The sequence below is a fragment of the Heterodontus francisci genome, chromosome 18 (genome assembly GCF_036365525.1).
Source record: "Heterodontus francisci isolate sHetFra1 chromosome 18, sHetFra1.hap1, whole genome shotgun sequence".
Taxonomy (NCBI): Eukaryota; Metazoa; Chordata; class Chondrichthyes; order Heterodontiformes; family Heterodontidae; genus Heterodontus; species Heterodontus francisci.
The window spans coordinates 77030060-77045765 of record NC_090388.1 but is presented as its reverse complement, the minus strand read 5'-3'; the positions used below and the strand labels follow the sequence as shown (position 1 = coordinate 77045765).

Here is a 15706-nt window from a genome sequence, read left to right as displayed (position 1 = left end):
GTAAAGGGTAAGGAGGAGAAAGAATTTCTGAATTGTTCAGGAGAACTTCCTTAACCTGTATGTTCTCGGTTCAACTCGCAAGGAGGCATTGCTTGATCTGGCGCTGGGGAATGAGGTGGGCCAAGTGGACCAAATGTTTGTGGGTAAGAGTGATCACCATATCATAAAGTTTAGATTAGAAATGAAGAAGATCAAGGGACAATCTAAAATAGAACTTCTGAATTGGAAGAGATCATCCTCAATGGGATGAGAGGGGATCTAGCCAGGGTAAAATGGAACCAAGCATTGACAGGAAAAACTGTAACAGAACAATGGGTGTTTTTAAGGAGGAAATGTTACAGATACAGGATAGGTACATTCTAACAAGGGCAAAAAGTAAGAGAACCAAAGCCAGGGCATCTTGGATGACAAGGGAGGTAGAGAATATGATGAAACAAAGAAAGAGGGTGTATGATGCATGTCAGATGAATTCTTCAATCGAAAACCAGGCCAAATACAATATGTTGTGTGGGGAAGTGAAATGGAAAATAAGACTGGCAAAGAGAGACTATGAGAATACAATGGCAGTTAACATAAAAGGGAACCCAAAAATCTTCTACCGGCAAGTAAGTAGTAAGTGGGTAGTAAGTGGTAGGGTGGGGCCTCTTTAAGGCAAAGAGGGTAATAAAGAGGCACAGGGCAAGGTCTGAATACTTAAGTAATTTGTATTGGTGTTTACTAAGGAAAAGGATGCTGACAAAACATCAGTAGAATCGGAAAAGTAATGGATGGGATGAAAATTGATGGGAAGGATGTACTGGAAAGGCTGGCTATGCTTAGAGTGGATAAGTTGCCTGGTCCGGACGGCTTGCATCCCAAGTTGCAAAAGGAAGTGGGGATGGAGATAACAGAAGGGTTTGCCATAATCTTCCAATCTTCTCTAGATATGGGGGAGGTGACAGAGGATTGGAGATTGGCAAATGTGACACCCTTATTCAAGAAAGGGCATAAGGACATTTCTAGTAACCACAGGCCAGTCAGTTTAACTTCAGTGGTGGGTAAGGTTTTAGAAACAATAATCAGGGAAAAAGTCAACAGCCACTTGGAGAGGTTTGAGTTCATTCAGGAAAGCCAGTGTGGATTTGTACAAGGCTTGACTAATCTAATTGTATTTTTTGATGCAGTAACAGAGAAGTTTGATGAAGGGAAAATAATGGATGTTGTCCATATGGATTTCAAGAAAGCGTTTGACAAAGTATCAAATAAAAGGCTGGTTAACAAAATTGAGGCTCTTGGAATAGAAGGCTCAGTGTCTGCTTGGATAAAAATTGGATTAAGGACAGAAAACAGTGAGTCGTGGTAAATGGCTGTTTTTCAGACTGGAGGATGGTAGACAAGTAGCAGATGGAATTTAATAGAGAAGTGTGAGGTGATGCTTTTTCAGAGAGTTAGGGAGAGGTAATATAGACTAAATGGCACAGTTCTAAAGAGTATACAGGGACCGAAGGATCTGGCATTCATGTGCACAGATCTTTGAAGATGACAGGACGCATTGAGAGTAGTTAGCAAAGCATATGGGATCTTGGGCTTCATAAATGGAGGTATTGAGTACAAAAACAAGGTAGTTGTACTGAACTTTATAAAGCTCTGGTAAAGCCACAACCAGACTATTGTGCCCAATGCTGGTCACCACACTTTAGGAAGGATGTGAGGGTCCTTGAAAGGGTGCAGAGAAGATTTACTAGAATAGGTCCAGGCATGAGGGATTTTAGCTACAAGGTTAGGTTGGAGAAGCTGGAGTTGTTCTCCTTGGATCAGAGGAGATTAAGGGGAAATTTGATTGAGGTGTACAAGATTATGACTGGTTTAGATAAGGTAGACAAAGAAAAGCTGTTCCCATTGATTAATGATACAAGGACTAGGTGACACAGATTTAAGGTTTTGGACAAGGGGTTGGGGGGGCGGGGTGCATGGGGAAATTTTTTTTTTCGCAACAAATGGTAATGACCTGGAACTCGCTGCCTACGAGTGTGCTGGAAGAGGAGACGATGAGTGATTTCAGAAGGAAATTTGATGGGCACGTGAGGGAAATAAACCTGCAGGGCTACGGTGATAGAACAGGGCAGTGGGATTGATTGAATTGCTCTACAGAGAGCCAGCCTGGACTGGATGGGCCAAATGGCCCCCTTCTGTGACTCTAGGGCTGAATTCTATTAGCTTGCCACCGTTCTCACTGTTCAAAAAGTGCGCGCCGCTTCGTTCCCGGAAACGGCATCCGCGACACCACGCAGGCGCCGGTGCCATTTATAAAGGGTTTCAATTCCTTCAGTTGTATTTAAATTTTAAAGGTACAGGTTTGTGAAACACTGATGAAAAAAAATTTAATCACACTTTCAATCCCCTCCCACCCCCCCCCCCCCCCCACCATGAATAATCACTTCATTATTTTTCATGTCCCCCCAAAAAATATAAGTTCTCATTCCCGACCTTTACCCCCCCGAACTTTTCTTACTTTGACATTCAACCCCTTCCCATCATCCCCTCACCCAATCTCATTCGTTTTTGCCGCTCCCCCCACCCCCCACCCCCACCCCCATGCCTGCCCTGAAAAATTCACTCCTCCCCATCTCCCCACCAGTGTTCCACCTCTGCGAACGGAGATCCGAATGCACGGGACCTCTGACCACCATTCGGAATATCAGCATGGGATAGCCATCATGGAAATGTAGGTTATTATGCATTCATTAAAATGTATTAACATATGCAGATTAGTTAGGGGCTCCGAGGCCCCGCCGCCGCCGGTAAAATGGGACGGAGCCTTTCTGGCGTCGGGTAGCGTGGCGGGCCTCTCCCTGAAGGATTTTCTGGGCTGCAATTTCTTCTTTGCTCCCCTACAAAAACTGGCACAGATATTAACATGGCCAAGAAGATTATTCTGCAGTGGAAACCACTCGGAAATTTCACACACACTGATCAATTTGAAGCAAATCAGAAAGTGGCATGAACAGTGTGAGATTGTGCTTCATCAGTAGTAATGGGAATATTTTGTTTCCTTCTTTACTTCTTTCCTTCCTGCTTAATGCACATTTACTTTGTTTGCCCAACAGGCTCTGTGCATTTGGAACTCCATTAAGTTCCCCTTTAAGAGACTCTTGTATAGCAGAGGCTTTGTGCAACTCATATCATATGTGCCCAGTAGACGGAGTCATTTCCTGGATGGAAAGCTGTTGGTAACACCCTGGGTGGAGCATTGAGGATCATAAATAAGTGCTGGGTATCTGATTGAAGAAGCAAACACAACAAGCTTACAGAAGGAGGGATTATTTGAAACTAGCCTTACATGATCTTGTGTTATTGGTTTTTAACACAAACGTGCCAAACACTGTAAGAACGTTTGGTAACTTAAACAATGGGTTCTTTATTACAGAATAACAGAATTACAGGAGAGCTCGTCAATACATGTGCTACCTGCTGACTAACGCGGCTCCAACTACTGTATTACATGCTAGCTTGCAGCACTTCCCATGATGATGTATACCAAACTATTTACATATTCAGTAGTATGTTAACTAGTATTCAAGCAGTTCAAGCAATATCACAACACATACAAGCAACACAACTTCCCTGTGGAGCAGAATCACATTCCGTGCCCAACAATTGACTTGAAACAGGCCCTCGAAAAGAAAAGATGGAGAAAATTGTAAAGTCATAAAAAGCAGCCATAAAAATTACTGAACATAATGCCAAGATGGATTCATGCAACACTCACACAACATATTTGAGGAACTGGGGGACCAACAAGTGTTAGTTCTTTAGACAAATCAAATGAACTGCAGTCTACTTGCCTATTTCCTGTATGTGTTTGTAATATGGCTCTTGAGGAGTCATTGCATTGATTAAGTATAAAGCACCACAGTAGATATAGAAAAGAACAAATAAGACTATTACGAAGAGCCAAATTTGTCCAGCCAATTCATGTTTTTTTTCTCTTTTTTAGGTTGCTTTTGCCCACCAGAAATTATACCAGGAACAGCGAATCAGCCAGCTCTTTCAGGGAATCCCTGCCCTTGTGTATCTGGCTTTATTGTGTCCAATAACTTCCCGAGTCACTATCAGAACAGTGCAGACATGTACTGGTTCTTCAACCTGGCTCAGTTATCTAACTCCACTCGACGATATACAGGTAATGTGGAACTCCATTCCCAAAGGTGAAAGCAGAGCTATTTAACTGCTGCACTGTCCCATTAACCAGAAGGCAGATTCTTGGGAGGAAAAGTGTGGACTGGTTCTCTATCTAGTCTAGGGATGCCAACTCTACTTGGACTGTATTCTGGGAGGTTTGATCACATGACCACTCCTGCCCCACCCCCTTGCCACATGCTTCTGCTATTGGTCACCTGACACATCAATCTTCGTGGCAATCAGTCATTAATGGCAGCAGTGATACCCACATTCCTCTGCTCCAGGAGCTGCTCTATCCCCATTGCGTGGTTTTCACCAGTTTGAGCACACATGCATCCTGGGAGTGCTGCTGTCCTACTGTTTGTTGTCAGACCAGCTCGAGTGCAACAGGAGAAAAAAATGCCCCTCATTCTTGGCTTGCTCACAAGAGTACTCAGGGATTAATCTTTAAATCTGAGGGTTGGCAACCAAAGTTTAACCTCAGCAGGAATGAGACCTGGATGGTTGGGGGATGGGAACTTGGCCATACCCAGCTGGATTTCCAGGGCTAGGATCATTACCTGGTGGGCTCATTGTGGTATTTCTGCCAATGCCAGATTGCCCACCCCAGGGAAAATGACTGCAGCGCCTGCCAGTTATATTGGGGAGTGGAACCCAGCAGGAGAGACAAAGACTTTTTAAAATTTGTTATGGACAGAATTGAGAGAGAACTGAAAGCCCAGTTCTTTTCCCTTTATTGACTGTAATCAGTGTGTTTTGACAAGGAAAATGTGTGTGTTTCTTAACCCCTGAGTGTATGGCCAATTTGAAAAACCAGTGTTACGGCCAGGTGAGGAGGGGGTCTCAGGCTCCCCTCTTGCCCCTTCCTCTTATTTAACCGCAACAGGGTTTAATCCTATTAAACAGTGATTATGTTTACCACCTCTGAGTGTTTTACCTTTTTCCTTTACTGTGATTGTGAAAGAACCAATTGGACAGGCTTTCTTGAGTTTAAACAAGAAAAAGGCAAGTTTATTATGCTTTTCACTCTAACCCGATTTAAAAATACGCTACACATTCTCGCACACATTCACATGAGAATCACACACACACCAAATAGAGTACAAGAGGGAAAATAGATTTGATGGTTGGATTAAAGCCCAGAATAAATGGAACTTAAATGCAGTCTGTAAATCCAGTAGTCGTCGGCTGAAGCTGTATTCTTGATGTCCTTGTTAGTCAAAGTGCACTTTGGTTGGTCTGCTTTGCTCAGGCTTGCTTGAAGGCAGAATTGCAATTGGCTCTCTTCCCCTTGTCACTGGCCGTAGCAGTCCGTAGGCTTGGAGGGTCCCCCAGTCACAGACTGTGTTTAAACTTGATGTTTTCTGGGGAGAGAGCAAGAAGAGAGAAAGTCAGGGGAGAGAGCAAGAAGAGAGAAAGTCAGGGGAGAAATGGCCTTCTGTGCTGTTGTACTTAGTTCCTGCTTGTCTGCTTGTCTGTGTAACAAAACCTGTTTCTTCAGTGATGAACAGGCAGTCACATGGTTCTTCTCAATCCCCTTTGTTTCTAATGAGGTTTTTCTGGAATCTTCTAATGAAATTCAAGGTTCTACATACCCCAGGATGTCCATTCACACTTAGAGGGGATTGGTTCTTTCGAAGTCAATGGGTGGGGATGGCCCTGACTGCCATGCCAATGAAGCCTTTCTAGGTAATTCAGTCACTTAGAGCAAGCCATTGTCCTGGCTGGGCTTCTTGTTTGGCGTTTTGTCTCCAGTCCAATCTCCTGGTATTTCAGATGTAAATGGCAGTGGTCACCTTGGCTGCTAGTTTTTCAAATGTTACTTGTATGGTTTTTTCCATTAAAAGTCAAGGGTAAGTTTCCAACTGATGAAATTAATATGCCCCATTTGGCATATAGGGTTTTCCTGACACCAGCAGCATGCTTTTTATGGGTTTAAATAAAGAGGATTATTTTTATTCACAGGTTCCCCCGAATGTCTAATGCTACATCACTCACTCACCATTCACACACACTCTCAAGAAAGAAAGCCATTAAAGAAGATAGTGAACTTTTACCAATTTCAAACAAAGGAATAGTTCATAAGGCACGTGATTTGGCTTGTCTTGGAGAAAAGGCAAACATTGCGGGTTGGTGAAGAAGGCATTTTCATTCCTGAAGTGTAGTTAGGTAGATTTGATAGCTGGAGTCGTATATCAAAGTCGTTTCAGGATTCTCTCAAAGAGGTGGATTTTCAGCAGGTAATGAAGCTAATTGCTTGTAGTCTCATTACCAGGACTTTGGTTTTCTGTACTGGTGGACTTGAAAAGGAACAGGCTTAGAGACCTTAAGATGTTACAGCCTCTGGTTCTTTTTTAGGCACGATGGTACTGTCTCTCCAGCTGGTGGTTTGCAGACTGATCAGTTTCTCCCTGATGCTTGGAGTAATAAGATCCATTATCTGTTTAGTTTTGGTCCTGTGACCACCTGATCAATAATCCTATTGTCCACCCAGAATGATTTTAAATTTGAAGAGATGGCTACGCAATGGAGGATGGATCGTGGCCATTCCCACTTACATATGATTCAACTGGTTTCTTACTGCTCTCTTAGGTTTTGATCTCGGAGACAGTGGGCTGGATTTTAAGTTCCATTGGAAGATGGGTTTGGAGGTGGGGAGAGCATAAAATCAGGTGGGATGGTAGCAGGGGGGTAGACCCTGCCACCATCCCACCTCCACCGAAATTTAGTTCAGGGCAGGAAGGCCAGTGAATGGCCCTCCCGCCCCACTGCCAATGAGGCCCATCACTGGGTAATTAACCCGAATTAAGGGCTTCTTCCAACGGCAGCCGCAATTACCCATGCGGTGGGTTACACTGTCGCCGCACGGGAAGCATAGCACGAAAAACGTGAGGGCTGCTTCCCAGCTGCAGGGCAGGGTTGGTCCCTCATTCAAAATGCCTGAATGAGGGACCCAGCATCGGCGGGCCACCCTCCCCCACCGCCCTTGCTGCCGACCCCCCCATCCCCCTCCTCTGCGACCTCCCACCCCGCAAGACCCCTCCTGCCCTGACCTACCTTGAGCCTCTGTGGGCACTGCAGCTGCCAGGCACTGATTGGCCAGCAGCTCTGCAAGGCTGGGACTTCCAGCGGTGGGGTCCTAAATAGTGCAGAAGGCCCAGTTCCAGAAGAGTCTATACTGGATACAGTCCCTGTTTAATGTTATGAATAGCACAATTTTACTGGGCATGATAAATTGTTGAAAGCTCTGTGATTGATTGCACGAGATGAGGTAATCTTGTAAAGTTTCAATCCCCTCCCCACATCTCCTTAACAACCCTACATAAAAGAAAGACTTGCATGAACTTGCATTTATATCGCGCCTTTTATGATCTCAGGAGGTCCCAAAGTTCTTTACAGCCAATGACAGTCTTTTGAAGTGCAGTCGCTGTCGTGATGTAGGAAACACAATAGCCAATTTGTGCACAGCAAGGTTCCACAAATAGCAATGAGATAAATTACCAGATAATCTGTTTTAGTGATGTTGGTTAAGGGATAACTGTTGGCCAAGACACTGGGCAGTACTCCCCTGCACTTCCTAGAAATACTACCATAAGATCTTTTCCATTCATCTGAGGGTGGACAGGACCTCAGTTTAACACCCTTCAAGGTTGAGAACCGGCCTCCCCTATCTCTTCTGGCCTACATGTGATTTCAGTCCCACACTAAGTAGTTGATTCTTAATATCCTCATTATGAGCTATCAATACTGCCCAAGAACACCACTGTCGAAAACAGATTATCTGCCCATTATTCTCATTGTGGGAGCTTGCTGTGCACAAATTGGTTGCCTGTATGACAACAATGACTGCACTTCAAAATTCCAAAGTTTCTGGTGGAAGGGCTTTGGGCAGCCCTGAGGAATGTACAAAAAGACAGACAGAGGAAGACCAGCTCGTCCACCCAGTCTATGCCAATCAGCCACATTGCAACTAAGCAACATGACTCCCAAGGATCCCACCTGCCAGCAGCCATGTAATCTCCTGGAAGAGACAAAAAAATAGCTTAAAATAAATCCAACTATATCTGGAGGGAAAATAATTATGTGAAATTTGTTTCTGATCCCTGGTCAACAATGAATTTCAATTGATAACCCTGACCATGGAGTACATCACCTACCTTTTGTACTCCTCCAGCAACTTCTACAATGAATCTCCATCCACTGCATAAGCCAGCAGCTTGTACCAAAGGTGAATAAGCCCTCTAGGGAAAGAAAATCCTCCTGACACCTAGCCTCCACTCGTTCTGCCTAATTTACATAATTCATATAATCTGACCACCTGTACACTGTGTAGTCCCATCATTATTTCAAATTCTTCAATCAAGTCTCCCTAAATGATAAAGTTACGAGAATACAGCTTCCTGAGCCTCTTGGTTAAGGATTTTTAAAACCAGGTAATAAACTAGTAGCAAAAACAAGAAATGCTGGAATCACTCAGCAGGTCTGGCAGCATCTGTGGAAAGAGAAGCAGAGTTAACGTTTCGGGTCAGTGACCCTTCTTCGGAACTCTAATAAACTAGTAGCCCTCCTCTGACCCTTTTTCAAAGAGAAAGGAAGACTTATATAAAAAATTATACAACATATATATTTCTAACAGGACTTGACAGCGTAGATGCAGGAAGGATGTTCCTGATAGTGGGGGTGCTGATTTAGCTTCAAAAAGTGCAGGTGCTGGAAATTTGAAATAAAAGTTAAAAGTGCTGGAAATACTAAGTAGGTCAGGCAGTGTCTCTGCAAAGAGAAACAGAATTAGCATATCAGGTTGATGACCATTCATCAGCATACTTTCGAATATAGTCACAGTTGTAATGTAGGAAATATGGCAGAGAATATACACACAGCAAGATCCCACAAACAGCAATAACTGGACAATCTGTTTGTTTTGAATGCTGTTTGAGGGATAAATATTGACTAGGACACTGCTAAGAATTCCCCTACTCTTCTTCCAAATAGTGCCATGAGATATTTTACATCCACCTGAGAAGGCAAATGGGGTCCTGGTTTAATGTCACATCTGAAAGACAACACTATCACTGTACTGTAGTGTCAGATTAGATTTAGAGATACAGCACTGAAACAGGCCCTTCGGCCCACCGAGTCTGTGCCGACCATTAACCACCCATTTATACTAATCCTACACTAATCCCATATTCCTACCACGTCCTCACCTGTCCCTATATTCCCCTACCACCTACCTACACTAGGGGCAATTTATAATGGCCAATTTACCTATCAACCTGCAAGTCTTTTGGCTATGGGAGGAAACCGGAGCACCCGGAGGAAACCCACGCAGACACAGGGAGAACTTGCAAACTCCACACAGGCAGTACCCAGAATTGAACCCGGGTCGCTGGAGCTGTGAGGCTGCGGTGCTAACCACTGCGCCACTGTGCCGCCCAATTATGTACTTGTATCTGGAGTGAGACTTGAATCCATAACTTTCTGATTCTGAGCCAAGATACCTACCACTGAGCCAAGTATGTCTCCAACAATTTGAGTAAACCAGGATTGTGTACAGTATTCTTGTTCATATTTGAAGCAATGAGTGAACGCCATGGCCACTGTACAGAAGTGTACTAACTAGGCCCATTTTTTTATTTATTTACGGACAGGAATCAGATTCAGGGTGGAGTTGCTGTCTGTGGAGTCCCAGGACGATTACATCTCCTTTGGCTGTGGAACAGATCCCAAACAACAGAAGCAGTTCACACTGACTGAGAGACACTTGAAAATCACCACTTTTCACCTCTCCAATTGCACTGACACCTGGGTCCATTTCCACTCTGGCCCAAATGTGCCGAACACGAGATTCAAAATTTATTACAAAATGGGTGAGTTACGCTTAATTCTTCGCTCATAAAACCCCCACCCCACTCTCCAACCCTTATCAAAGATAAGCTGAGAATCAGGGTTCACATTGGAACAGCAATTAGCTTCAATCTGCGCCCTATGGTTACTGACTCTTCTGCCACTGGAAACAGTTTCTCTCTATCGACTCTATCAAAACCCCCTCATAATTTTGAATGTCTCTATTAAATCTCCCCTTTAATCTTCTCTGCTCCAAGAAGAACCAGACCAGCTTCTCTAGTCTCTCCACATAACTGAAGTCCTGCACCCCGATACCATTCTGGTAAAATCTTCTCTGCACTCTCTCCATGACCTTGCATCCTTCCTAAAGTGTGAAGCTAAGAATAGCATACAATAATCTAACTGCAGCCTAACCAATGTTTTATAAAGGTTTGACATAACTTCCTTGTCTTTGTATCCAATAAGCCAAGGGTTCCATTTTCTTTTTAACAACACTGTCAACTTGCCCTACCACTTTCAAAGATTTGTATACATTCCTCCCCAGGCCTCTTTATTTTTGCACCCACTTAAAATTGTGCCATTTAGTTTATATCACCACTCCTCATTTTTCCTTCCAAAATACATAAGTTCATGCCTTTCTGCATTAATTTTTATGTGCCATGTGTCTGACCATTTCACCAGACTGCCTTTATCCTCTTGATGTTTGCAACTATTCTCCCAAACCTCTTGCCAAGTTTCGAAGCTTTATGTCATCTGCAAACTTTGAAATTATGTCCTCTGTACCGATGTCCAGGTCATTAGAAATAGATTTTAAAATATTGACCTCTAGGGAACAGCACTGTATACCTTCCTCCAGCCTGTTAAAAAAAAGCCATTCACCACTACTTTCTGCTCTCAGTCTCTTAGCCAATTTCATGTTCACACTGCCACTACCCCTTTAATCCCTTGGGTTTTGACATTGCCATTAAATTTATTATGTGGCACTTTTCAGACGACTTCTGAAAGTTCCAATTGGGTGAATTTGATTGGGAAAAATTATGCCCTGTGACTCAAATAAGTGAATGCAAGAAACGATTCCAGTTCTATGACAGAGCCAAACTATTGCAAAACGTCCTCTTTCTCTCCAGCCCCACCCCTCCCTCCCCCACCCATCCCAAATTATTAATGGGTGTTAAAAGCAAAATAATGCGGATGCTGGAAATCTGAAATAAAAACAGAAAGTGCTGGTAATACTCAGCAGGTCTGGCAGCATCTGTGGAGAGAGAAGCAGAGTTAACGTTTCAGGTCAGTGACCCTTCATCCGAACAGACCTGAAACGTTAACTCTGCTTCTCTTTCCACAGATGCTGCCAGACCTTCTGAGTATTTCCAGCACTTTCTGCTTTTATTATTAATGGGTGTTTTGAACTTTTTAAAAATGTACTTGACAATTTTTATTATTAACCATAATCCCATCAGGCTCACCTTTGACCCTTTCCACTCATTGCCTATGAAAGCAAGATCTAATTGTATTGATGTTGAGGAGATAGTTTCCTGAGGCTCAGAAGAGCCTTACTAGGCCTCAGTGTGGGTCAGAAATGGAACTGCAACACTACAGCATCAATTGCTCACTTAGGCTTGCTGCTGGCAAGGAGGGTCTGCAGACACAGACTCATCTCTATAACCCCGTAACTAAGATGTGAATTATTGAAGAAGAGTCATTTCTCCATTATGGTCCAGAAGTACCATAACGGAGAAATAACTCATCATTGTGTACTCTGGGTGGGGGAATTCAATGTCCATTGCCAAGAGTGGTTCGGTAGCACCACTACTGACCAAGTTGGCTGAGTCCTAAAGAACATAGCTGCTAAAATGGGTCTGCAGCAGGTGGTGAGGGAACCAACAAGAGGGAAAAACCTGCTTGACCTTGTCCTCACCAATCTACCTGTCGCAGCTGCATCTGTCCATGACAGTATTGGTAGGAGTGACCACCACACAGTCCTTGTGGTGACGAAGTCCCATCTTCACATTGAGGATACCATCCATCGTGTTGTGTGGCACTACCACCGTGCTAAATGGGATAGATTTCGAACAGATCCAGCAACTCAAAACTGGGCATCCATGAGGCGCTGTGGGCCATCAGCAGCAGCAGAATTGTATTCCACACAATCTGTAATGTCATGGCCCAGCATATCCCCCACTCTACCATTACCATCAAGCCGGAAGAACAACCCTGGTTCAAAGAACAAAGAACAAAGATAATTACAGCACAGGAACAGGCCCTTCGGCCCTCCAAGCCTGCGCCGATCCAGATCCTCTCTCTAAACATGTCGCCTATTTTCTAAGGTTCTGTATCTCTTTTCTTCCTGCCCATTCATGTATCTGTCTAGATACATCTTAAAAGACTCCATCGTGCCCGCATCTACCACCTCCGCTGGCAATGCGTTCCAGGTGCCCACCACCCTCTGCGTAAAGAACTTTCCACGCATATCCCCCCTAAACTTTTCCCCTTTCACTTTGAACTCGTGTCCTCTAGTAATTGAAACCCCCACTCTGGGAAAAAGCCTCTTGCTATCCACCCTGTCTATACCTCTCATGATTTTGTACACCTCAATCAGGTCCCCCCTCAACCTCCGTCTTTCTAATGAAAATAATCCTAATCTGCTCAACCTCTCTTCATAGCTAGCGCCCTCCATACCAGGCAACATCCTGGTGAACCTCCTCTGCACCCTCTCCAAAGCATCCACATCCTTTTGATAATGTGGCGACCAGAACTGTACGCAGTATTCCAAATGTGGCCGAACCAAAGTCCTATACAACTGTAACATGACCTGCCAACTCTTGTACTCAATGCCCCGTCCGATGAAGGAAAGCATGCCGTATGCCTTCTTGACCACTCTATTTACCTGCGTTGCCACCTTCAGGGAACAGTGGACCTGAACACCCAAATCTCTCTGGACATCAATTTTCCCCAGGACTTTTCCATTTACTGTATAGTTCACTCTTGAATTGGATCTTCCAAAATGCATCACCTCGCATTTGCCCTGATTGAACTCCATCTGCCATTTCTCTGCCCAACTCTCCAATCTATCTATATTCTGCTGTATTCTCTGACAGTCCCCTTCACTATCTGCTACTCCACCAATCTTAGTGTCGTCTGCAAACTTGCTAATCAGTCCACCTATACTTTCCTCCAAATCATTAATGTATATCACAAACAACAGTGGTCCCAGCACGGATCCCTGTGGAACACCACTGGTCACACGTCTCCATTTTGAGAAACTCCCTTCCACTGCTACTCTCTGTCTCCTGTTGCCCAGCCAGTTCTTTATCCATCTAGCTAGTACACCTTGGACCCCAAGCGCCTTCACTTTCTCCATCAGCCTGCCATGGGGAACCTTATCAAACGCCTTACTGAAGTCCATGTATATGACATCGACAGCCCTTCCCTCATCAATCAACTTTGTCACTTCCTCAAAGAATTCTATTAAGTTGGTAAGACATGACCTTCCCTGCACAAAACCATGTTGCCTATCACTGATGAGCCCATTTTCTTCCAAATGGGAATAGATCCTATCCCTCAGTATCTTCTCCAGCAGCTTCCCTACCACTGACGTCAGGCTCACCGGTCTATAATTACCTGGATTATCCCTGCTACCCTTCTTAAACAAGGGGACAACATTAGCAATTCTCCAGTCCTCCGGGACCTCACCCGTGTTTAAGGATTCTGCAAAGATATCTGTTAAGGCCCCAGCTATTTCCTCTCTCGCTTCCCTCAGTAACCTGGGATAGATCCCATCCGGACCTGGGGACTTGTCCACCTTAATGCCCTTTAGAATACCCAACACTTCCTCCCTCCTTATGCCGACTTGACCTAGAGTAATCAAACATCTGTTCCTAACCTCAACATCCGTCATGTCCCTCTCCTCGGTGAATACCGATGCAAAGTACTCGTTTAGAATCTCACCCATTTTCTCTGAGTCCAAGCATAACATTCCTCCTTTGTCCTTTAGTGGGCCAATCCTTTCTCTAGTTACCCTCTTTCTCCGTATATATGAATAAAAGGCTTTGGGATTTTCCTTAACCCTGTTTGCTAAAGATATTTCATGACCCCTTTTAGCCCTCTTAATTCCTCGTTTCAGATTGGTCCTACATTCCCGATATTCTTTCAAAGCTTCGTCTTTCATCAGCCGCCTAGACCTTATGTATGCTTCCTTTTTCCTCTTAGCTAGTCTCACAATTTCACCTGTCATCCATGGTTCCCTAATCTTGCCATTTCTATCCCTCATTTTCACAGGAACATGTCTCTCCTGCGCGCTAATCAACCTCTCTTTAAAAGCCTCCCACATATCCCATGTGGATTTACCTTCAAACAGCTGCTCCCAATCTACATTTCCCAGCTCCTGCCGAATTTTGGTATAGTTGGCATTCCCCCAATTTAGCACTCTTCCTTTAGGACCACTCTCGTCTTTGTCCATGAGTATTTTAAAGCTTACGGAATTGTGATCACTATTCCCAAAGTAGTCCCCTACTGAAACTTCAACAACCTGGCCGGGCTCATTCCCCAACACCAGGTCCAGTATGGCCCCTTCCCGAGTTGGACTATTGACATACTGCTCTAGAAAACCCTCCTGGATGCTCCTTACAAATTCTGCTCCATCTGGACCTCTAACACTAAGCAAATCCCAGTCAATGTTGGGAAAATTAAAATCTCCTATCACCACCACCCTGTTGCTCCTACATCTTTCCATAATCTGTTTACATATTTGTACCTCTATCTCACGCTCGCTGTTGGGAGGCCTGTAGTACAGCCCCAACATTGTTACCGCACCCTTCCTATTTCTGAGTTCTGTCCATATTGCCTCACTGCTCGAGTCCTCCATAGTGCCCTCCTTCAGCACAGCTGTGATATCCTCTTTGACCAGTAATGCAACTCCTCCACCCCTTTTACCTCCCTCTCTATCCCGCCTGAAGCATCGATATCCTGGGATATTTAGTTGCCAATCATGCCCTTCCCTCAACCAAGTCTCAGTAATAGCAATAACATCATACTCCCAGGTACTAATCCAAGCCCTAAGTTCATCTGCCTTACCTACTACACTTCTTGCATTAAAACAAATGCACCTCAGACCACCAGTCCCTTTATATTCATCATCTGCTCCCTGCCTGCTCTTCCCCTTAGTCACACTGACTTCATTATCTAGTTCCTTACAGGCTTTTGTTACTACCTCCTTACTGTCAACTGACCTCAATTGGTTCCCATCCCCCTGCCACATTAGTTTAAACCCTCCCCAACAGCGTTAGCAAAAGCACCTCCAAGGACATTGGTTCCAGTCCGGCCCAGGTGTAGACCGTCCAATTTGTAATAGTCCCACCTCCCACAGAACCGGTCCCAATGTCCCAAAAATCTGAACCCCTCCTTCCTGCACCATCTCTCAAGCCACGCATTCATCCTGACTATTCTTTCATTTTTACTCTGACTATCACGTGGCACTGGTAGTAATCCTGAGATTACTACCTCTGAGGTCCTACTTTTTAACTTGGCTCCTAACTCCCTAAACTCTGCTTGTAGGACCTCATCCCGTTTTTTACCTATATCATTAGTGCCTATGTGCACAATGACAACTGGCTGTTCACCCTCCCCCTTTAGAATGTTCTGCAGCCGATCTGAGACGTCCCTGACCTGTGCACCTGGGAGGCAACATACCTTTCGGGAGCCT

The 15706-nt window shown here is 44.4% G+C and overlaps 1 protein-coding gene across 1 annotated transcript in view; it reads left to right on the top strand.

Moving 5' to 3' along the window:
- Positions 1 to 15706, top strand: part of LOC137379362 (uncharacterized) — a 96318-nt gene that overhangs the window by 22349 nt on the left and 58263 nt on the right. The window contains exons 8-9 of the mRNA XM_068050067.1: positions 3977 to 4162; positions 9813 to 10031. Coding sequence (XP_067906168.1) covers positions 3977 to 4162; positions 9813 to 10031 — 405 coding nt within the window. The remainder of the gene's footprint in view (positions 1 to 3976; positions 4163 to 9812; positions 10032 to 15706) is intronic.